At 45.6% G+C, this 22,788-nt stretch overlaps 1 protein-coding gene across 3 annotated transcripts in view; it reads left to right on the forward strand.

The window, feature by feature from the left end:
* LOC139384681 (furin-1-like) overlaps window positions 1-22,788 on the forward strand; it is a 97,734-nt gene that overhangs the window by 63,694 nt on the left and 11,252 nt on the right. For all 3 annotated transcript variants that reach the window (XM_071129504.1, XM_071129505.1, XM_071129503.1), the window contains exons 4-10: window positions 2,153-2,248; window positions 5,133-5,261; window positions 5,457-5,533; window positions 14,680-14,768; window positions 18,732-18,904; window positions 20,597-20,809; window positions 22,170-22,270. In XM_071129504.1, the coding sequence (XP_070985605.1) occupies window positions 2,153-2,248; window positions 5,133-5,261; window positions 5,457-5,533; window positions 14,680-14,768; window positions 18,732-18,904; window positions 20,597-20,809; window positions 22,170-22,270 (878 nt within the window). The remainder of the gene's footprint in view (window positions 1-2,152; window positions 2,249-5,132; window positions 5,262-5,456; window positions 5,534-14,679; window positions 14,769-18,731; window positions 18,905-20,596; window positions 20,810-22,169; window positions 22,271-22,788) is intronic.

A 22,788-nucleotide genomic window follows, 5' to 3' on the forward strand; every position in this document is an offset into this window, starting at 1 on the left:
AAAGCTGGTGACTGGTCTGTGGGGAGCTGGTGAGTGTAAAGCTGGTGACTGGTCTGTGGGGAGCTGGTGAGTGTAAAGCTGGTGACTGGTCTGTGGGGAGCTGGTGAGTGTAAAGCTGATGACTGGTCTGTGGGGAGCTGGTGAGTGTAAAGCTGATGACTGGTCTGTGGGGAGCTGGTGAATGTAAAGCTGGTGACTGGTCTGTGGGGAGCTGGTGAGTGTAAAGCTGATGACTGGTCTGTGGGGAGCTGGTGAATGTAAAGCTGGTGACTGGTCTGTGGGGAGCTGGTGAGTGTAAAGCTGATGACTGGTCTGTGGGGAGCTGGTGAGTGTAAAGCTGATGACTGGTCTGTGGGGAGCTGGTGAGTGTAAAGCTGATGACTGGTCTGTGGGGAGCTGGTGAGTGTAAAGCTGATGACTGGGTAAAGAGAGGAAAGCAACACTATCTACTCTGTTCCATGACTGCAGCCTGGATTAGAGATCAATGGAAACTGTTGCTTCCTGACAGAAAGTCACGTGGACTCATGGGTAATGGAGTGAAGTCGGATGGTACATCCCAATAGTCTAACGTAGCCATGCCCCACTATTTCATCTGATATCCCCTGCTGTAGGACACCGATAAATACCCCATGTTATCTCTGTTTTCATATTGCTGCTGTCAGTACAGTAGCGCCCCACCCCCAGTCCCCCGTTCTTCTTAATGTGTTGACCTTGTGAAGGGGCCACCCACTGTGGAAGCATCTGCTCCAGTGTGATTCTGTACAACTGCCACCAGCAAGGGCCTTTCAACACTGATTCATGTAAACACGTCCGTTTTAAAACTTCTGTACACCCATTATTGGTTGGAGGGCAGCGCATAAAGGTGTGTGTTGTCGGTAGTAACCTTGGTGTTATTGACACTCTTGTGGTTTGAGCTGTTAGCAGAGAGGGGGCTGCTGTGGTTCCTGGTTGTCCTTCATGCCTGCCTCTCTGTCCTTGCAGCAGTCTCTTGCCTCCCTGCTGCAGCTTCTCGTCCACACCCCTCTCTCCACTTCCCCCTCTGCCTGCTTCTCTTTCAGCCACTCCACTGTACGGAGAGACAGCAGCCCGTAGAGGGGGTGTGATGCAAGGTTGTCGTTGTGTGCTATCTGCCTCTGTCCACACTTTCTGCCGCACACCGGCTGGAACTCCCAGAGAAGAATATCTCAAATCAAATCACATTTTATTGGTCGCTTACACAGTTTCTAGCTCCAACAGCGCAGTAATACCTGGCAAAAATAATAAATAAAACACAATGCACACACAATCCAGAAAAATCCCTCCCTGCTTACTGTTATTACCAGGGCTTTGTGTGGGGAGGAAGAGCACAGTGAGGAGGGAGACTGAGGATAAAGACTGGGTGTGTGTATATATCCTCCTTTCTATGTTGTTTTTTTGTTTGTGTGTCTGTCTCTGTCTGCGTTAATGTGATTTTGTGTGTGTCTGTGTGGCCCCCTATCTGACCTCATCTAGCAGTTGTAATTAGTCTCAGCGCAGGCCGTCGTTAGGCTCGGTCTCTAATGAGGAGCTCCTGAAACGTATGTTAGAACTGTTGTTCCCTTTATCTCTCTCTGCTGTCATCCCGCTCTGCTTGCTGAAACTAGATTTCTCTTTCATTCGGGGGAAACGGTGACCCTCATGTTCCCTCCTGCTCATCGTTATTCCTTATACCCTGTACTAATGGTCTTCCTCTGGTATATTGAGTGCCGCATTAGCACGTCTACTTCAGTAATGGCCGCCCTCTGGTTGAAATCCCTGTTACTAGAGGAGTAGTGGCGTTCCCATCAGGATATTAAGATGGTGAACGAGTCTACTTGAAGATGGAATCCGCAGCAGGGGAAACGGCGCCACTGTTTGCCCCACGGCTTTTGTTTTTGTTTTGTTGACGAAGTGGATGTGAGGAGTGTCGCCCAATGTGGTTCAAAAATTGCAGTACATATTGCTGCTTCTCACTAGTACAATGTCTAATGAAGAAGAAAAAATAACAGTTTGCATTAACTTGTTGTAGGATGTGGTAGTTTCACCATTAAAGATTCCAGCTTTAATGTGGAGTGCCCAAGCTGAATGTAATCACGTCTCTCTGTTTAATGCCATGACTGATGCCTGTGTGTGTGTGTGTGTGTGTGTTCCTCAGGTGACGTGGGCAGAACAGCAGGTGGTGAAGAGTAGGAAGAAGAGGGACATCTACACGGAGCCCTCAGACCCCAAGTTCACTCAGCAGTGGTACCTGGTGAGTAGACCAAGTCTGGCTGACGTTTAACAATCTATCGCTTTATTATCTCTCAATAGGAAAAATATGAGGAAGAATGTGTCTCATGCGAGGGAGAGAAATCAATACCCACTCTCAGCGCTTCATTGCTGTCATAAATAAGCCACAATGGCTTCCTCAGTGTATGGACTGAAATTTCAGAAACAACCTCTCAGACAACTTCAGACTACTGCCCATCACTGAAGCCACTGTTGTCAGGAGACAGACAGTTCAAACCTCTTCTCAGTTGATCAGTAATTCCTCCCTGTGCTCGGCTGTGTGCAATGTTATGTCTGGATGCACAGGGCTCTATAGAGCCTGTATCTTTATTAAAAGGGAAATGACATAAGAGCCCATACAGTGGCACAGCAGAGCCCAGCGCTCTGTTTGATCGGTCTGCCCATTCTCCAATAACTCAGTGGATATTTCCCTGTTGGCCGAGTAAAAAAATAAACTTTACTCTATTCAATATACTGTATTAATACATGGCGGCCCTTTGTCTGAAGGAGTGGGTGTGATTTAAGCGTCTTGGTCGATGCAGAATGGACTGCTTAATGACCATGGTCTTTTAGGCGTCCATTATCAGAACGGCATACACATTTGGGTTTCCAGTCTTAAATTGAATTCATCTATTTATTCTATTCCCCAGACAATGGCACAGTCCCCGAACGAGGCCGTGAATACAAATACAGGACTGAAATTAAACCAGTCTCAGTTATTGACTGTATGTATCATCTTAAATGCAAAGTGAAGCACTTTGACAAGGTTACACAGTCTGATCCAGTGGTCCATGAAAGAAACGGTGGGATAAACAAGTTGTGATTTCTCTTCACTTTGCTCCACCTTTAATTAGTCTCAAAGAAGGTTCAAGGCAATATAAAAGAGTTGATTGTAATTCTCAACAAACAAACATTCCTCGCTTATTCTCCAACATGCTCATGCTGGAGCTGAAGCAAATCCAATTTCGCCCCATGTCCCTGAGCTGCTGTTGGGGGGGGGGGGTGCTGCTGACTTCACCAGTGTGACTAGCTACATTTAATTCCCCTCCGGAGTTCACAGCTCTGTCGCACACAGCTCGCTCGCGAACTCTCCAGGCACACTGATTTGACTTAAGCAGTTTACTATCATGCCACAAAGGGAGGCAGGGAACCCGGGGCCCTGCGATGGAGAAGTATGGAGAGGTACAGCTGGTGCTGCTTGCGGTTAGTGGGTTTAGTAAGGCTACTGTGGAGTGAGGTACGAGGAGTAGAGAGTATGCAATGAGAAGGTTGTGAGGGTGTAAGGAGTGTAAAAAGGGTATTTAGTTTTAGTGGGAGCATGTAGCTGTAGCAAAGGTATAATGTTGTCGTGTGGTGTGTATAAGGGTGTAGGTGTAGTGTGCATGTAACAAGGGTGCAGTCAGGCAAAGCAGTGTTCTAGATGGGGTGCTGCTGTATGAGCCTAGTCTGAGAGCCTAGTCTGAGAGCCTAGTCTGAGAGCCTGAGCCCAGGTGATTCTTGGTGGCAGAAAGTATCTGTCGTCAGTTTACACTGTGTCTCTATGATAAGGACATGGATAGACTCTGCTGCTACTTCCTCTGCTTATTCTTATGTATGACCGCAGCTCATATCACTGGTCTGTCCCTCATGGATGAAAAATAAATAAATAAAAAAGCTCAAGGCACAGTGTGAGATTTCAAAGGCAGGACAGTTTGTTCATGTGCCAATATTTAATGCAGTAAGCGGTCAATTTAGGTAGAGGAAAAATACAGAAATACCAATGTCCAAGACCATTACAAGAGCCTGGAGAATTTTCAGGGTAATTTCCAGATGTAATCAGGATTTTCTGAGTGAGATGGATCCACACAACCATGGCCAAAGCTTTGATCTATCTGACACCGAAGGGGTGTGGTATCTGACACCGAAGGGGTGTGGTATCTGACACCGAAGGGGTGTGGTATCTGACACCGAAGGGGTGTGGTATCTGACACCGAAGGGGTGTGGTATCTGACACCGAAGGGGTGTGGTATCTGACACCGAAGGGGTGTGGTATCTGACACCGAAGGGGTGTGGTGTCTGACACCGAAGGGGTGTGGTGTCTGACACCGAAGGGGTGTGGTGTCTGACACCGAAGGGGTATCTGACACTGAAGGCCTTGGATGAGAGGAAAATAGTAGGACGCTTTTCAGACAAATTACATTAAATTGCGGCAGCATTTTAGAGAAATGGCTGTGAACTGCAAGGCCTCAATCATGGTATTTGACCAATGGTCAAGTATGATGTGGAGAGAATACCAAAAGGCCTGTGTAGAAGTCTCTGTACCATTACCCTGGTGGCTGGTTGCCCACTAACAGAGACCCTCGGGGTGGCTCTGATGAGAGATGTGTTCTGGTCTGGGACTGATGCTACATGCTGAGTGACGAGCCTGTCTGTCTTTGTCTGCCTAGCACCACAGGATGTTGTAAGCCTGTCTGGTGCCACAGGATGCCGTCTGCCTCCCGTGGGGATTTAGTCATTTTCTGTTATGATTGATGTCTAATGCAGTCTGACATACCACCCAAACACTCATCTATATATTTCTGGTTGGAGACGATCGCGGTATATTTTTTTCATTTCATAAAAACAATTATAAACTGGGTGGTTTGAGCCCTGAATGCTGATTGGCTAACAGCCGTGGTATATCAGACCGTGTATCAAAACATGTATTTTTACTGCTCTAATTACGTTGGTAATAAGTTTATAATAGCAATAAGGTACCTCAGGGGTTTGTGGTATATTGCTTAATTTGATGATGCAAAGATATGTTTGATAATTTTCGTCATTTAACGTGTGTCTTGTAATGGATCTTTAGGCTCCATTGACTGTTCTTGGTGTTTTCTACTCCACAGTACAATGCTAATCATCGTGACCTGAATGCTAAAGGTGCATGGGAGCTGGGCTACACTGGGAAGGGAGTGGTGGTGTCCATCCTGGACGATGGTATAGAGAAGAACCACCCAGACCTTATATCAAACTATGTGAGTGTCACCGTTATCTTACCCCTGGCTTCAAGGCTGGGGCTGCTGCATCTCAATAGTTTAAGGTGGCTTCCTTTCCATGATCCATGTTGATGAGGAGAGGAGGCCATTTTGGACTATTGGTATTCACCCCTAGACTTTTACTCTTACTCCTCTTATCATAATGAGTGATTCTGATTGTCTCTGCCTCTGTAGGACCCAGACGCCAGCTATGATGTGAACGACGGAGATCCAGACCCTCAACCACGATACACACAACTCAACGACAACCGGTAAGACCCTGATTTTAAAAAAGACACTGTTTCAGTGACAGCAGAATTTGTTCTCCCCGTGCCTAACTTGATTCTTTATACAAATCTACCATTGACGTCAATGCATGATTAACATGGAAATACGAGTCACGGCGTGTGCCCATGCCACATTATGATTCAGTTCTGAGAGAAGAGACGTGTAGGATGGTTCTTATATTAGGCAATACTTAACGCATTACACGGGAATCGTCACGCCTCTACATGAATAGGTTGTTTCATTGTGGTGTCCTCATAAAAAATACTGTAATTTCTCATGCAGTCAGCTGGGTGTGTGGTTCTATTGAAGAGAGACAGAGGAAAGGATCTGGAATAGCTGGGGGGGGTAATGGAGTGAGTTATGGGCACCGTCACTCTGGCTTGGGTCCAGGTCTGTCAGCTGTTAGAGCAGAGCTTCTCTGAGTGAAAAGAGAAAGGGACATGCACTCAATGAATGTGACAGTTGAGTTATTTTAATAAGCCGGGAGACAGATTGAAGTAGTAGACTCTTAGAGGGTTGGAAAACATGTCAATGGGTTTTGGGTCTCCCCCCAATCGAGAGCAAAAACATGTGCTTTAGAGTCTTAAATCACCCAGCTGCTAACAGGGCATTTCTGTGGCCTAGTTAAGTGGAGTAAATCTCCTGGGATTAAGTGAATTTGTGAAGAAAGCAGCTTTACTGCAGTGGCCTGAGCAGATGGCATTAAGACTTGTTTACTACCGCCCCAATGTCTTCTTTGCTGCCCTGAATTGATCAAATTAATTTCATCAGCGTTAACGAATACAACAAATCTCCTGGCTCTGGAAAGGCCTGCTCCTCTCGTTCTGCTCCCCTGCATGCTTCCCCTTTCTGACTTAAATGTGTGATTTTCCGTAATCTGCTGTTTTCGAGCTGCTAGCCAAATACCCTTTTTTTAATCTTGAGGCTAACCATGCTTGGTGATGACAGGCAAAGAGGGTTATAGTTAGACGCTGGTGGAAATCAAAGGTCTCCAACTGAGACTGCATGGGTCTGGAGCAGGCACTGTCCAAATGGAGGCCAGACTGGTGTAAGGAGAGATGGAGATGGCCTCAAGTAAAATGACAGTGCATACATTACTTCCTACGCTAGTGTGTATAGCCATAGGTCTTGAGCCTCCTGCGGTCAAGGCGAGAAAGTGAAACGGTGGAGTAAGAGCCAACGCCAATGGAGCTCTGCCACTTACCACACACACGCGTACACACACAGAGCCATCCATTATGATTCCCCCAGCATACACACAGAGCCATACATTATTATTCCCCCAGCATACACACAGCCAACAGACAGTTGATTCCCCTATCCCCCACACACAGTGCAGTAAATGCCTTTGGACTGAGAATCCTCCTGGCTTGTCCTCTCCTCCCTGCCTAGCTCACCCCAGCCCTTATCTCCGGCCGCCCAGCTCTGCCTCGCTTCCCTGTGGCAGGACTGAGGTGTGTGTAACTGCGTCGGTTTGGTGTAGGCGTGTGTGTAAACACCCTGTGGGCAGGCTGGAGCTGTGTAAGGGTCTGTTCCCTGCAGAAAGCCCAGCTCTGTTCACCTCCATAAAGCTCCCTTTCTTCCACTGCCTGAGGAACGCTCCTCTGCAGCAATGTGGCCATTCAGCCCCGTGATTCTCAAGTCAACATGTGATCTGGCCCTGTGGCTCTGCAGCCCTACTGTCTTAGAACAGGAGGATCAGTCTCTCTAGGGGCCTCTGCTGTGAGCTAAAATTGGAATTGGGGGGGGGGGGGGGGGGGGGGGTTTAGGCATCAAATGTTTCCCAAAATGCCCATCCTCAGCTGGGAGTGGCAGGCTTTAAAGCTAAGTCTAGCGCAGGATAATCTCCATAAGATTTGAACTGAGGTTCTCTTGTAATTGATTTAGCCAACGGAGGCTTTTCTGTTGTTTGAGGTATTTTGGTAAAGCAGTGGGAAGTGGACTAGATGTATTTTTTTTATGTCCTGGAGGAAGTTGATTTTATCACACGGTGCTGTAACTGCTGTACTATGGCTGATATCATGTTATTCATATTTTAATTAAAAAGAGCCAGGGACTTTGAATCGTGCTTTACATTAAGTTGGCTTGCTGCAAGATACCATCAAGGACAAGAAACTTAGATTAACTGTACTGTAGTTGTACACACACAGCAATGTAGCTCTATATTGGGTGAACATTGGGGATATTGCTGGTAGCAGTAAGTGTTGGTGATCATCTGACCACCTTTTCTCAGGCATCCAGGGTGCCAGTGCTCTGTGTCTGTTAGTGCAAGACAGAAAGAGCTCTTGCTTTGTAACAGGAGGCATGTGTGTTTGTGTAGTATTTGCTTTCAGTTTCCGTTGTATCACTGTCATATGTCAGGTTGTGTACACACAGCATGAAATGTCTAGTACACACACGTTTGTGTCTGTAACAAGGCTGCAGGGGCCAAGGAAAATAGTTAAATTGATGTTATATAAGATTGCATTCTGACTTATCAAATATTGCTATCAGTTAGAGGAGGAGAACGCTTGTTCTTCATTACAGCCCATAATTTCTTTGGAACATTAAATCCCTCTTCCTAATGCGACCGGTCGTCAGTGTTGGGAGGAAGGCTCTAAATCAGGAGCACTCAACAGAACAACGCAGGTTGATTCATTTTACAGCGTCTCAGATTAGTTACACAAGATGTTTGCTTTGTATTCCCCCCCTGCCTCTGTTCCATAAACACTGAGAGACCTTTTGTCCTGAAGGTCAACTCATTAGTCAGCTGATTGAGTAGGAGCGGGGCCAGAGCAGTTGTCCAGATTTACCTCTGGGCAGGCAGGCTAATGATCAGCTGGGGCCACTGGCCCAGCCTCAGAGAGCACAAATGATTTTCTTCTCAGTAATTAATTCAGGTTAGGGAAAAACAGCGAGTGGAAGGAGCGCACCCTGTCAAGCTATCAATAGCCCAATATGGCATCTGAGCGAGAAGAGCTCTCAGACAGACTACTCAAATGGAACCCTATTCCCTATGTGGTGCACTGCTTTTGGCATCATTTAAAAAGTAGTGCGCTATGGGTAGTAGGGTGTAATTTTGGATTTTGAAGCAGGACTTCAGTGGACTGGATGGTATTTTACAGCTTGGACCTGCCGTAGGAAGTTTCATCACGTTACGCAACGATAATAGGTGTAACTTTATGTATGACCTGAAAGGACGTAATGGCTGTTAGCACTGTGTTTCTGCTCTGTAGGAAACCTCTAAAGTTCCACCTGTAGTTTTTCCCACATAAAAATATTTGTCTTGTTAATCTCTGTTCTTTTAACAGTTGGCTCCGTTTGAAATATTGTGTCTTTATGGAAGTTCCACCTGTGGTTTCCCCTTGTATTAACATTTATTATGTTAATGTTTAGACCTTTAAGGAGGCAGCTGGTTGCCATGGAGATGTGAGCACCAAATTGGCTGCATCATCCCGAAAGTTCATCAAACTGTAGCCTTATGGTTTCAGCACTCCAGTTTCGAAACTGATAACTATGAAATATGAGTTCCAGCTAAGGAGAAAGCAAAATCAGCATTCTCACAGCACAATGATAATGTTGTTTTAGCTTACCATGGAAATCAGCTTTCTTGTTTTGTTTTAATATGCCCTTCAGTTAAGTTAGTCCAAACTTCTGGGAGGTTTGTCTCGTTCCTCTCATAGTTTATCATTCCAACACTGTCTACAGTATCCTATCCTCAGTTTACCTTTATGTGTTACTTTCTGGCCAGCTCAGTTGAAAACTGGCTTTGTCAGTGGTGTTAAGACTGGAGATGGCCTTGTCTCTGCTCCAGTAGTTCTGGTCAGGCTGACTTGCAGCTCCTCGGGGACCAGCCTCATTTCCTGCTCAACTGCAGCCCAGAGGAAGGAAGGAAGGAAGGAAGGAAGGAAGGAAGGAAGGAAGGAAGGAAGGAAGGAAGGAGTTTCCCCTTCACACTGTGCTTAAGTTTTTTTTTCTTTTTTCGTTTTCCCCCTGCGGGTGATGTTTTGGGCACGGTAAGCTCATCCTAGATCCATACCTAATGGTAAATTCTGCTAGGAGGAACGGCCAGCTGACGGAGATGGATTGTTTGACCTACTGCAGTTGCCAATTAAAGCAAGGACGAAGACAATTGACCCAACGTCATTACATAAAAGTAAAATTAACACTTGGTCTAATTCAATGTCAGTTTTGAGTTCTAGCCTAGGATTGGGGAGCTGATCCAAGATTTGTGCCCATCTTCCAGACTACAGTAGAGCAATTACTCAGAATTAGTCTGTTTCAACGTGACTTTGGTGAGGTATTACCCTATGGGTGTATCGGAGTGCCTGGACACTGCCTGTCTGCTTTTAGTTGAGTCATTGTTTAAGAATCTTTGAGTAGAAGGTGTTTCCTCCACACAGTGATGTGATGCAAGTAGGGCTGTCTGTTCTTTGAATGAATGCTAATCTAATGGTTAGCTTTGGGCTGGCAGCCAGCTGTAGCTGTGTGTAAGTCTCAGTCTTCTCTCCAGACATGTGTCTGTAATCAGATAATGCCTGTTGTGTTCAACTCATTGACATGGCTTTTTGTTGCTCTTATCCCTCTAGATAAATATCACTGTTGTGTGGAGACTACAGAGGATTGTTACACAATTAGGGCAGCAGCTACAAAGGCAGCAGAGTGGGCAGCAGCTACCTTATAAAAAAATCCAGCACATAAGCAGAGATCTTTAGCCACAGAAAGTCCGGAACCGTAGCCACTATTTTTAACCTCAAATATGAGACCATTGTGTGTGTGTGTGTGTGATAGACAGACAGACAGACGATACAAATTGTTATTCAACCTGCCTGTAACAGATGGTCCAGGGATTGGATCAGAGCTGATCTCATTACAAACAGTAACCGTTGAATAAAACTGAAGGGATAACTATAATCTATTACTGATGATGCACCTCCTCTCTACATACTGTAGTTTATCATACCAGCACGGTGCGATTCAGAGTCTTTGTGTTGAGTGTCAGTGTATTCTTTCATGAAATATAAGATGGAGGCCGACCCACTCACATGAGTCAGTGTCTGATCCCAAGCAAGTACATTTAGTTCATCTATATTATATATCATTGATGGTTTTTTTATGGAAGGCTTTTTAACTGCACACTTTATAGCAGTTATATAAAGTAGAGTTTCTGTCCTCTGGTCTGTGACTGATGGTAAGTGAGGCTGCCAGTGTGTCAGATCAGTCCAGACTGTGTGTCAGGGGGATATTAAGGCTCTGTGATGTTAATTTATCTCACTGTGACTTGATGAGAGATGCCGCCCTCCTCCCCTGTGGGAGTGAGAGACGTCACTTTGTTCTGCCAGAGTGGAGCAAAGTGTGTTTTGATAGGCCAATTCATCTGAGCCCCCTCGTATAGCCTACACCAGAGCTCTGCTCAGTGACAACCTCTGTAACCACACCACAAGGTTGGGTTCAATCCCATGTCAATGCCAGGCTGAGGCAATGCAGGAAATCGAATCAATTGAAATTCAATTTGGCGGCAGGTAGCCTAGTGGTTATGAGCATTGGCCTAGTAACCGAAAGGTCACTGGTTTGAATCCCGAGCTGGCTAGGTGAAACATCTGTCAATGTGTCCTTGAGCAAGGCCCTTAACCCTACTTGCTCCTGTAAATCGCTCTGAATAAGAGCGTCTGCTAAATGACTGTAAACCAATCATTGTCATAGAAAATCTTGGGAATGTTATTTTTGTTTGTGTGCTTCCATTGCATCAGGAAATTAGTTGGAAGTGACCGTGACTCTGGCCAGCTGGTTGAACCCCCAGTGGTTATTTGGCTGGAAGCCTGGAACATAATATTAACCCAAGACAATCATCCAAAACACACAATCAAATTTGAAGTTTTGTATTGGCCTAGTCAAAGTGCAGACCTAATCCCAATATGACAGGACTTGAAACAAGCAGGTCATGCTTGAAAACCCATAATGTCGCTGAGTTAAAGTAGTTCTGCATGCAAGAGTGTGCCTAAATTCCTCTACAGCGATGTGAGAGACTGATCAACAACTACAGGAAGCATTTGCATTCAGTGGTGGCACAACCAGTTAGAGTGTAAGGGGGCAATTACATCGGAGCAGGGACTCTACAAGGTATCGAAAGCTTTCCACAGCAATGCTGGCCCATGTTGACACTGCTTCCCACAATTGTGTTAAGTTGGCTGGATGTCCTTTGGGTGGTGGACCATTCTTGATACACACAGGAAACTGTGTGAAAAACCCAGCAGTTTTGCAGTTCTTGACACAAACCGGTGTGCCTGGCACCTACTACCATAACCTGTTCAAAGGCACTTAAATCTTTTGTCTTGCCCATTCACCCTCTGAATGGTACACATACACAATCCATGTCTCAATTGTCTCATGGCTTAAAAATCTTTCTTTAACTCTCAGGGATAGGCGTCCCACTAGCAAGACAACTTTCAGTGAAACTGGAGGGAGAGCAATTCAAATAAATAATAATAAAAATGATGGATATTAAACATTTAGGAACATAAGTGTCTTATATCGGTTAAAAGCTTAAATTCTTGTTAATCTAACTGCACTGTCCGATATACAATAGGCTTTACAGCGAAAGCATGCCATGCGATTGTTTGAGGACGACGCCCCACATTAAAATATTTTTCCACCAGCACAGGTTTCATAAATTCACAAATAGCGATTTAAATATTCGCCTACTTTTAAAAAATCTTGCTCTGATTTGTCATCCAACGGGTCCCAGCTACATGTAGTGCCGTTTTGTTAGATCAAATCCTTCTTTATATCCCAAAAAGTCTGTTTAGTTGGCGCCATCGAATTGAGTAATCCACTCGTTCAACATGCAGAGAAAGGGATCCAAAAAGCTACCGCTAAACTTGGTTAAAATGAGTCAAAATACATTTCTATCTAATCCTCATATACCCTAAAATGTAATTAAACTATAATATTTCACAAGGAAAGAAGTATGTTCAATAGGAAAACGATATTAGCAGGTGCGCGTCCTCTTCGTCACGCATCCTCTTTGTCGCGCGCATAGACTAATTTCCAAGTCTGTATCCCAGTACTAAAACTCATTCTTCATTGTTTGGGAAGAAACAAGCCTGAAACCTTGACCAAAGACTACTGACATCCAGTGGAAGCCATAGGAATGGGCTCTCCAAAAAAAAATCTGTTTGGTTTTTATTTGTATTCTCTCCTACCATATCTATTGTGTTAGTCTCCTACATTATTTTAACATTTCTACAAACTTCAGAGTTTTCTTTCCAATGGTACCAATTATATACAAATCCTGGCTTCAGGGCCTGAGTAACAGGCAGTTTACTTTGGGCACGTCAGTCAGGCGTGGATCATTTTCAACCTTTTTAGAAATGTTCAAACACCTTTAGTGGTGCAAATGGATCAAAATGCCCTTGTCTCGTGGAAAGAACATTTTGCATCAAAAGGATTGCACGTCTTGGATTCTGGAAGATGTTCAGATTGGGATATTTTCTGCATCCTTTGATTTTACCCTAGCAACATCACATGCCAGAAGAACGTGTCAGATAGACCTACGTGGATATGTATTTGTCAGAGGCAGATATGACTCTGAAAAATGTGTCATTCTTTAATGTGTTCTTCGAATTTTCTTTGAATTACTTCTACACCTTCTACCCTTCACCATTCAAGCATGTCGTTAAAAGGCCCTCTGGTCCTGCAGTTAATCCAGGTTCCATGACACTTGTTAGTGGGACATTGAGCACTCGGGTAACTCTGACATTAATCTTTGACTCACAGCTCATAGCCACGTCTAAAGAGATCTCAGATGGATTGGTTGATCCACAGTGCAGCGCTCTCTGATCCTCTTGTTTAACGGGGCCTGGTCTTCATCCTGTGGGTTTAATGGAGTACATTAGCCTAGCCTAACGCCCATCAGTCAGGCCTGGATAAATGAGGTTAAAGTGTTGCGGAGGTTGTTTGAGTACAGCTGACCCCCCAGAATTAAATGGCAGTTAGAAGATGTCCCACTATAAGAGAGGTACTGGAGGCATTAAGTCCCTTTCATATTCTTTAATTGCTCATCGAGGGCCATGGCTAACATCTTGCATATGCTGCTGCTTTCATAGAGCTCTGGTGGCTCAGTCACAGTGCTCCATAGAGCCACATGCTGAGACCACATGCAAGTTATCAATGGAGGGTGTCAGTCTCTCTCAGCCCACTAGGGTATTTCCCGTGGGCTATGATAGAACACCATAGTACTGGTTTATTTACTCACCCTGAATGGGAGCCTGCTGGCTGGGCTGCTTTCCTTGGCAGTGGAGCTGCTCTCTGCTGATCTGGTGTATCCTACCCCTGGCATTATACGCTCCCACTGATTGTCCTGGGGAGCTGGTGGTTTGGAGGACGTTTAGTGTCCGTGTCCATCCGGTGGTGCAAAGCGAGCGGAGGAATGAACCTGACTGGAATGTGGTGGTCCACATTCTCCCACCGATCCCCTACAGCGCTGAGAGGGAGAGATCAAACCGGAGAGGCACAGACCCAATGAAAAGCCCTTTTGTGGAAATGGCAAATCTAATTTGTTTCCCCCACCGTAAGATGGTAGCATGTCAGCTCATTTTGCCTTTCCTTGCTGCCGGCAGGCCCCGCAGCCCCAGACTCATGGTCAGGCCTGCTGGAAGGGAACAGTCTAGTGTTTCATGACCCTCGCTCACTGACTGACTGACTGACTGTTTTTCTCTGGGCTACAGCTGAATCGGAACAGCTGAGAGGCAGCCAGAGCCAAGGACTTGTCTACATGAGTTTGTTTTTTGTCGATGGCCACAGTATCGCAGGGAGTGCATTCCTACACAACCTCCTGTATCTGTTAATTTACTCTCTCCAAGAGCTCCATTCATAGATAATGCACACTGCCTGGAGACAATTATGTAGTTTGTAGCTAATGTACACTGTGTTTATTTGGGTAAATCACATCAAGATGAGGACATATATATTCTCTCCTTCCCCACCGTTCTCTCCCTCCCTCTGTTCTCTCTCTCGTTCATTTGCTCACTCTTGCTCGTTTTCTCTCTCGTTCTTTCTCTCTCTCTCTCTCTCTCTCTCTCTCTCTCTCTTTCCCTCCCTCCCTCTCTCTCTCTTTCCCTCCCTCCCTCTCTCTGCCTCTTTCTCCCTCCAGGCATGGGACTCGTTGTGCAGGCGAGGTGGCAGCGATGGCCAACAATGGGATCTGTGGAGTCGGAGTGGCCTACAACGCCAAGATTGGAGGTACAGTACCGTAGAACAGAGAGTGATTGATGTCATCTTTCTCTGTTTCTCCTCCATTTTATCTTTCAATTCTTCACGTTTTCTGACTGCTAAGACGTGTGCTGCATCCGTACTATTCTGAGCTCAGTTTGAGCAGGAGTTGCTCAAGGGTAACTCTTCCTCCTCCACTTCTCGCCCGAGATGACAGTGAGGCTCTATGAACATTAGGTGTGTGTGATAATCTGTGTGCAGCGTGACTCCTCTGAGTCCATGCCTCAGTGTAAGCGTGTGTAATCCCTTTAATTAGAGCCATCTCTTTTATCCAGTCAGTTCATGCTCTCATCTCATTACCCCTCTGCATGTTTTATCTCTCCATACCGCTGCATGTTTCCAGCTGTCACAGCCCGGCTAAATCCAACTCATAGTTTTAGTCCTTATTGGTCACATCCAATAGCTGTCTGCCGCCACTTCTCTACTGTCTGGAGTAGTACTGTCTCATTTAAACGATGAACATACATACAAGTCTTATTCAGTTAGTCGAAAAATAAATTCTGTAGAAGTTTCACCTTGTATGCCTCCTGCATTCAGCCTCTTCAGCACGACTACTTCCTTTATAAAGGTAGACTCCACACTGGGCAGTGATTAAACAGTCTGCCTTGGAAACTGCGTGTTAATGAGATGGTTAATGAGCAGCAGCTTCTGCTCACCTTCCCCACTCAGAGGACAGAAACTTTCTGACCAACCACAGTCCTTCCAAGACTGCAGCAAGGGTGCCCTGTCAGGCGTAAAGGAGTGTGAAGCAGAGGAACAGCAGTTTGTGTGTGTGTGTGTGTGTGACCTACCCGCAGGCTTGGCCCAGTCCGGCAGCTGCCTGTTAATAAGTGAGTAGAAATACCCACTTCTATAAATAAATATTTTTTATTTCACCAGGTAGGCTAGTTGAGAACAAGTTCTCATTTACAACTGCGACCTGGCCAAGATAAAGCAAAGCAGTGCAACACAAACGACAACAGAGTTACACATGGAATAAACAAACATATAGTACAGTAGAGAAAGTCTATATACAGTGTGCGCAAATGAGGTAGGATAACGGAGGTAAGGCAATAAATAGGCCATAGTGGTGAAATAATTACAATATAGCAATTAAACACTGGAGTGATAGATGTGCACAAGATGAGTGTACAAGTAGAGATACTGGGGTGCAAAAGAGCATAAAAATAAATAATATGGGGTGAGGTAGTTAGGCTATGTACAGGTGCAGTGATCTGTGAGCTGCTCTGACAGCTGGCGCTTAAAGCTAGTGAGGGAGATATGAGTCTCCAGCTTCAGTGATTTTTGCAGTTCGTTCCAGTCATTGGCAGCAGAGAACTGGAAGGAAAGGCGGCCGAAGGAGGAATTGGCTTTGGGGGTGACCAATGAAATATACTTGCTGGAGCGTGTGCTACGGGTGGGTGCTGCTATGGTGACCAGTGAGTTGAGATAAGGCGGGGTTTTACCTAGCAAAGACATATAGATGACCTGGAGCCAGTGGGTTTGGCGACGAATATGAAGCGAGGGCCAGCCAACGAGAGCATACAGGTCGCAGTGGTGGGTAGTATATGGGGCTTTGGTGACAAAACGGATGGCACTGTGATAGACTGCATCCAATTTGCTGAGTAGAGAGTTGGAGGCTATTTTGTAAATGACATCGCCGAAGTCAAGGATCAATAGGATAGTCAGTTTTACGAGGGTATGTTGGGCAGCATGAGTGAAGGATGCTTTGTTGCGAAATAGGACGCTGATTCTAGATTTAATTTTGGATTGGAGATGCTTAATGTGAGTCTGGAAGTAGAGTTTACAGTATAGCCAGACACCTAGGTATTTGTAGTTGTCCACATATTCTAAGTCAGAACCGTCCAGAGTAGTGATGCTGGGCAGCAATCGGTTGAAGAGCATGCATTTAGTTTTACTTGCATTTAAGAGCAGTTGGAGGCCACTGAAGGGGAGTTGTATGGCATTGAAGCTCGTCTGGAGATTAGTTAATACAGTATTCAAAGAAGGGCCAGAAGTATACAGAATGGTATCGTCTGCGTAGAGGTGGATCAGAGAATCACCAGCAGCAAGAGCGACATCATTGATGTATACTGAGAAAAGAGTCGGCCCGAGGATTGAACCCTGTGGCACCCCCATAGAGACTGGCAGAGGTCCGGACAATAAGCCCTCCGTTTTGACACACTGAACTCTGTTTGTTTGAGAAGTAGTTGGTGAACCAGGCGAGGCAGTCATTTGAGAAACCAAGGCTGAGTCTGCCGATAAGAATGTGGTGATTGACTGAGTCGAAAGCCTTGGCCAGGTTGTTGAATACGGCTGCACAGTATTGTCTCTTATTGATGGCGGTTATGATATCGTTTAGGACCTTGAGCGTGGCTGAGGTGCACCCATGACCAGCTTAGAAACCAGATTGCATAGCGGAGAAGGTACGGTGGGATTTGAAATGGTCGGTAATCTATTTGTTAACTTGGCTTTCGAAGACCTTGGAAAGGCAGGGTAGGATAGATATAGGTCTGTAGCAGTTTGGGTCTAGAGTGTCTCCCCCTTTGAAGAGGGGGATGACCGTGGCAGCTTTCCAATCTTTGGGGATCTCAGACGATAAGAAAGAGGTTGAAAAGGCTAGTGATAGGGGTTTCAACAATTTCGGCGGATAATTTTAGAAAAAGAGGGTCCAGATTGTCTAGCCCGGCTGATTTGTTGGGGTCCAGATTTTGCAGCTCTTTCAGAATATCAGCTATCTGGATTTGGGTGAAGGAGATTTCTAGAAAGGCCATACTGTGGAGGGCCTATTGCACTGCCCCTCCACCAGCTCTCATATCATACACACCTCAACAAACACAACTATGTCTTACTATACACGTGAGGACTTTTTGCGGCCCAACAATTGATTCCCATTCAAAATCCTATTTTACACCTTACCCTAAACCTAACCCCTAAGATACCTTTTTTCACAAGTGAGGACCAGAGATATTTCCTCACTTCTCTGAATTGTATTGGTTTATTATTCTTGTGTGTCATTCTGGTACTCACAAGTATTGTAAAACGTGTACACACACACACACACACACACACACACACACACACACACACACAGAGAGAGAGATCAATCTAATATCCTATCACTCTATGGCAGTGACTACCAATGAAAGGCAGGTCTTTGTCATCCCACCAGAAATCCTACCACTATTCCAGAGCACAAACTGTAAGCTCAAGCTTTGACCTTAAGATTTAGAAAGCTGTATTGGCTTCAACCCACCTACAGAAGAATCCCTGTGTGTTGGTGGAGGTAAGGGGTAGCAGAGATGGGCGCAGCGCTCCCCAGATACTGGGCTATTTGCTCGTTTCGTTCTGAGCTCTACGGGGACCCTGAGTCAGGGCCCTCGCCGCTGGGTGCCTTTGGAGAACTTCAAAGGGCTGAACTCTGTTTGTTTACTTTAACCGGTATGAGGGCAGTATGGATAGCTTGACCCTCCATGCATCAAAGCAGCCAACGCGTTTGTTTTGAAGATGTCTGCCTTCGATTTCTCAGATTTCTATCTGCTGGGCTGAGAGAAAGAGGATGAGGAGGCTCCGAAAACTGCCCTGGAGGCTGGCGCTAGAAAACGTTTAGAATCGATGGCTTTAATATACAAAAAGCGTTGGGATATCCCAATTCAAGTGTCCCTCTTCTGCCGAGGGGATTTGTGCAAAGCAAAGTCCACCCGGATTCAAACTTCATCTGTTTTCTTGGGAGGGAAACAGAATGTTCTCATTTATGATCTGTAAACGAACCTTCAGTATCAGAGCTTCTTCAGATCTAAGACTTATTTATCACCAACTTTGCTGCTGACTGTTTGTTTTTCTGTGGAACACTTCCTACCACAGGTTTTGGTATTTTGAGTTTAACCTTGCCTGCATTTCTCTTCAAAGAAAAGGAGTAGATGGTTATTAGAGTGTGTGTGTGTGTGTGTGTAGGAGTGCGTATGCTGGACGGCGAGGTGACCGACGTGGTGGAGGCCCAGTCTCTCAGTCTGAACCCACAGCACATCCACATCTACAGTGCCAGCTGGGGCCCCGAGGATGATGGGAAGACGGTGGATGGGCCCGCCAAGCTCGCCAAGGAGGCCTTCCTGCGTGGAGTGACCGAGGTGTGTGTGTGTGTAAATATCTGTGTGTTCTGGGCCTCAGTTGTGTGCCGCATTCCCAATGCCTGCCTCACCATCCCAATGCCTGCCTCTACACACAGATAGTAATTATGTAGTAAACTATTCAACCATTTTGAAGGACAAAGGCAGCTTGAACAACGCAAGCGCACTTCATGACCCAGATGATTATGAATGGGGAAATTTGATTTGGTCACAGTGGAAGTATCAGGCTTTCTAAACTCCACTAAGGATAAAATAATAAATGGCCTGAACAAATACTGTAGGAAAAATAATCCTCAATACAAAGCACTACAAAGAAATATTGTACATTCATAACCACCTGAAGTGCACTTTACACAATCAACTCTCTTCACATCACTACCGTACCACAATTGTAGAAGTGATTTCAGAATCTGAGTGGGAGGATATTTGTGTTATGAGATTATCTCAATAAAACGCCATTGAGCTCAGGTCACGTGCACATTTTCTTTTGCATGTGAAATGCTAACAGATGTAAATAGTTCATGGGGCTTTAACGTTAGTGTGGCAGGATTCAGAGAGACCGAAGTCTTAGCTCCAGCTCCTCCGTCTCACATGGGCATCCGGGCAGAGCATTGGCATACTGCCAACCCTGAGACGTTATCTCTGGGTGTGTGTGTGAGAGAGAGACTATTGCTTTTAGGCATTTTGATAGCTATTTAAAGAGCAGGAAGGTTCCTGGTCCTGGTTTTTAGTGTCAATAGGAAACAGTAGCTGGTTTGCTGAAGGCTCTGTGTCTTTAATGGGCTTCTTACTGTATACAGCTTCCACCAAAACAAATGTGATTACAAACGCTTATACTATAGTTAAGCAATAAGGCACAAGGGGGTGTGTTTAGTCTTTGTATGTGTGAGTGGAGGGAACAGTAAGCATCCCGACTGCAGACGTATAGGGCCATATGCCAGGCTCTCTTTAGTGTACACATGGGAGCCTGCATCCATCTGATCCCAGTTCTAAGTGTAAGAGGGTGTGAGAGAGCCAGTCATAAAGCATAGAGCCGAGCCAGGGCCAACAGGCCATTCAGACAAAGAACCATCAGACCTTATGGGGCAAACCCCATCTGAGGGCCATTACTGGCGCCCTGTCTTCCTCCATTTATTACAGGCCTGTCAAATAAAAAGCATATGACATGTAAACACACTAATCTATAGGGAGCCAGGGCATCATCAGTAGCTCCAGTCTGTTGTTTACACTGTTCATGATGGTTGCGTGTGATGGTCAATGCGTGGAGGCTGCACCACCCAGCACAATGGAGCATTCTGTGGGACTTTGATATTTATTCACTTTGAATGCTGAATAGCACAGATGATTTATTGCTCAGGGTTTGTTGACATACGGTCCGGTCCCTGTTGTCTTGTATTGCGGCCGTGGTACATTAAAGCTCTTTGGATTCAAAGCGTCTGAGTGATCACACGGTCCTGTGATGTATGGATGAGCTGTGGCAGGCCTTTCAGAGATGGACCCTGGAAATAGTTGTGCTGTAGTATCAATGGGAATCTAATTTAAATTGAATGACACTGTTCCCCTCTCTCATTAGCTGCGCCACACCAAGATACACATGCATGTGGTCATGTACGTCAGAAAGGCCTGTCTAGAAGTGGTTGTCTAGGTTTGTTATTGACTCTGTTCTGTCTGTCCGTCTCCCTCTCCCTCTAGGGTCGTGGGGGCCTGGGCTCCATCTTTGTGTGGGCATCAGGGAACGGCGGGCGTGAGAAGGACAGCTGTAACTGTGATGGCTACACCAACAGCATCTACACCCTGTCCATCAGCAGCTCCACCCAGAATGGCAACGTGCCCTGGTACAGCGAGGCCTGCTCCTCCACCCTTGCCACAACCTACAGCTCTGGCAACCTCAACGAGAAACAGATAGTGAGTTCAGTAGACACGTGCTCGCGCACACACATACACACGCACACATATACACTTACAGTGGCAAACGGAGCGGGGAACACGGATTTTGATTAATTAACATACTGAACACACACTCTCATTCACTCCCAGTGTGAGGATCATGAGGAGTGCGGGAAATGTTTGTCTGTACAGTCTGAAAATGGACATGTCAGAAAACATTCAACTGAGTGGTGGTGTGTATGCAGGGTGGAGGAGTGTGTGAGTCGGGGCTCCTGTCCTGTGAGAGTCTTGTGCTCTGTGGTTCCAGGGCCTCAGTGGTATTATGTTGCTAACTGCAATGGGAGATCACACAGCTTCCACTGAGCTTTGAAGAGGAGGAAGTCTATTTTACAGCATATTAGTCAGGGGAATGATGTGTGTGCTTCAGTGAGATGGATGGAAACGTTTGATGTATAGCCAGGGTGTTGATGTATAGAACCAGGTTGACTTGGCTCCTGGGATCCGTAGAGTATCTCAGATGGTTGAATCCGGAGCCAAAGCACTAGTCCAGACTCTCTAGCTGTACTCTAGAGGTTTGAGCGTTTCTGGATGTCCTAGTTAGCCTGTATCCTGTTGCACTTCTTTCTTATTTTTGTTGCACTTCTTCGTCGGTGTTCCTATTGGTTTTAGTGCTCCTTCTTCCAGCCAGATAGAATCTAAGCCAAATGCGTATTGGACTGTTTGGTTCTTCAAGGCAGGTTGTGTGTGTGTGTGTGTTCAGTCTGGAGGAATGACTGAGTCAGTTCTCACTGGCCTGCCTCAGACAGCCATGGCCTGCAGTGACACTCTCTTTCCCGCTTTCCTTCTTTTCTCTCTCTTCATAAACTCTTGCTTTTTGCACTCTTTCCCACCCGCCCTCTGAGGCCCATTTGAATGAAGAACTGTAAAACGTTAAAATCCCATCTCCATGTCTCGCCCTTCACACACACACACACACACACACACACACACACACACACACACACACACACACACACACACACACACACACACACACACACAAGGTGGAGGATGGAGAGCCTCTCACTAGGAGAGATTACAGTACAATACTGTATAATGGATGTTCATCCCAACCTCTTGCCATGAGGCATGCTGTACACACATGATTAATGAATTGGTGTGTTTCCACATTCATGATTAATCATGTTAACCATGTGTTGATACATAAACGTTTATCAAAGTAGATGGGGCTGAGTAGAATATAATTTTTATAGTGTATAACTTACACTCCTACTGATTGTTTCAATAGAAAGTTCTTTATTTGCCCATATATTAGGTGTTAACATTTCGGCCCGGTATGTGCAGCACCATATCTAACTACAAACTCTCTTCCTGTCAGGTGACAACAGACCTCAGACAGAAGTGTACTGACACCCACACGGGCACCTCCGCCTCGGCTCCTCTGGCTGCTGGGATCATCGCTCTTGCACTGGAAGCCAAGTGAGCGACTCTTACCACCTGTCTCTATCTGTGTCTCTGTCTCTTCTTTTGGTTGTCTCTGTTTGTCTCAATTTCCCCTTGCTTGTTCCCATTTTTCTCTGTCTGCTTCTCTCCCTCCTTTGTGTTTTTTATTGTCTGTTCACAAATATTTGCCGTCTGAGCGCACACACACACACACACACTGATGTCTCAGAAGTACGACAAACTCTTGGGGGAAGGCAACTGTCTTGTAATAATGTATTGTGGATCAGAATAGATGAGTCAGTTATCTCCTATCATTCTGTTATGAACGTGTCATCAGCTCAGTACTGTAGTCTGATTTGGGAACAGGGCACTTGTGACCAGTAAAAACCTTCTGTAATTCCCTGTCCATTAAAAGTGTCCGACTGTACTGCAGGGCTTTTTGCCTTTCCCTTCAGTCAAAGCTGACCTTTCAGTAAAAGAGAACTGACAAGGTTTAAACTCAATGTTTCGCTGGGGTACTATACACTATTTAACTCTGTTTTACTGTAGGCTTT

The sequence above is a fragment of the Oncorhynchus clarkii genome, chromosome 26 (genome assembly GCF_045791955.1).
Source record: "Oncorhynchus clarkii lewisi isolate Uvic-CL-2024 chromosome 26, UVic_Ocla_1.0, whole genome shotgun sequence".
Lineage (NCBI taxonomy): Eukaryota > Metazoa > Chordata > Actinopteri > Salmoniformes > Salmonidae > Oncorhynchus > Oncorhynchus clarkii.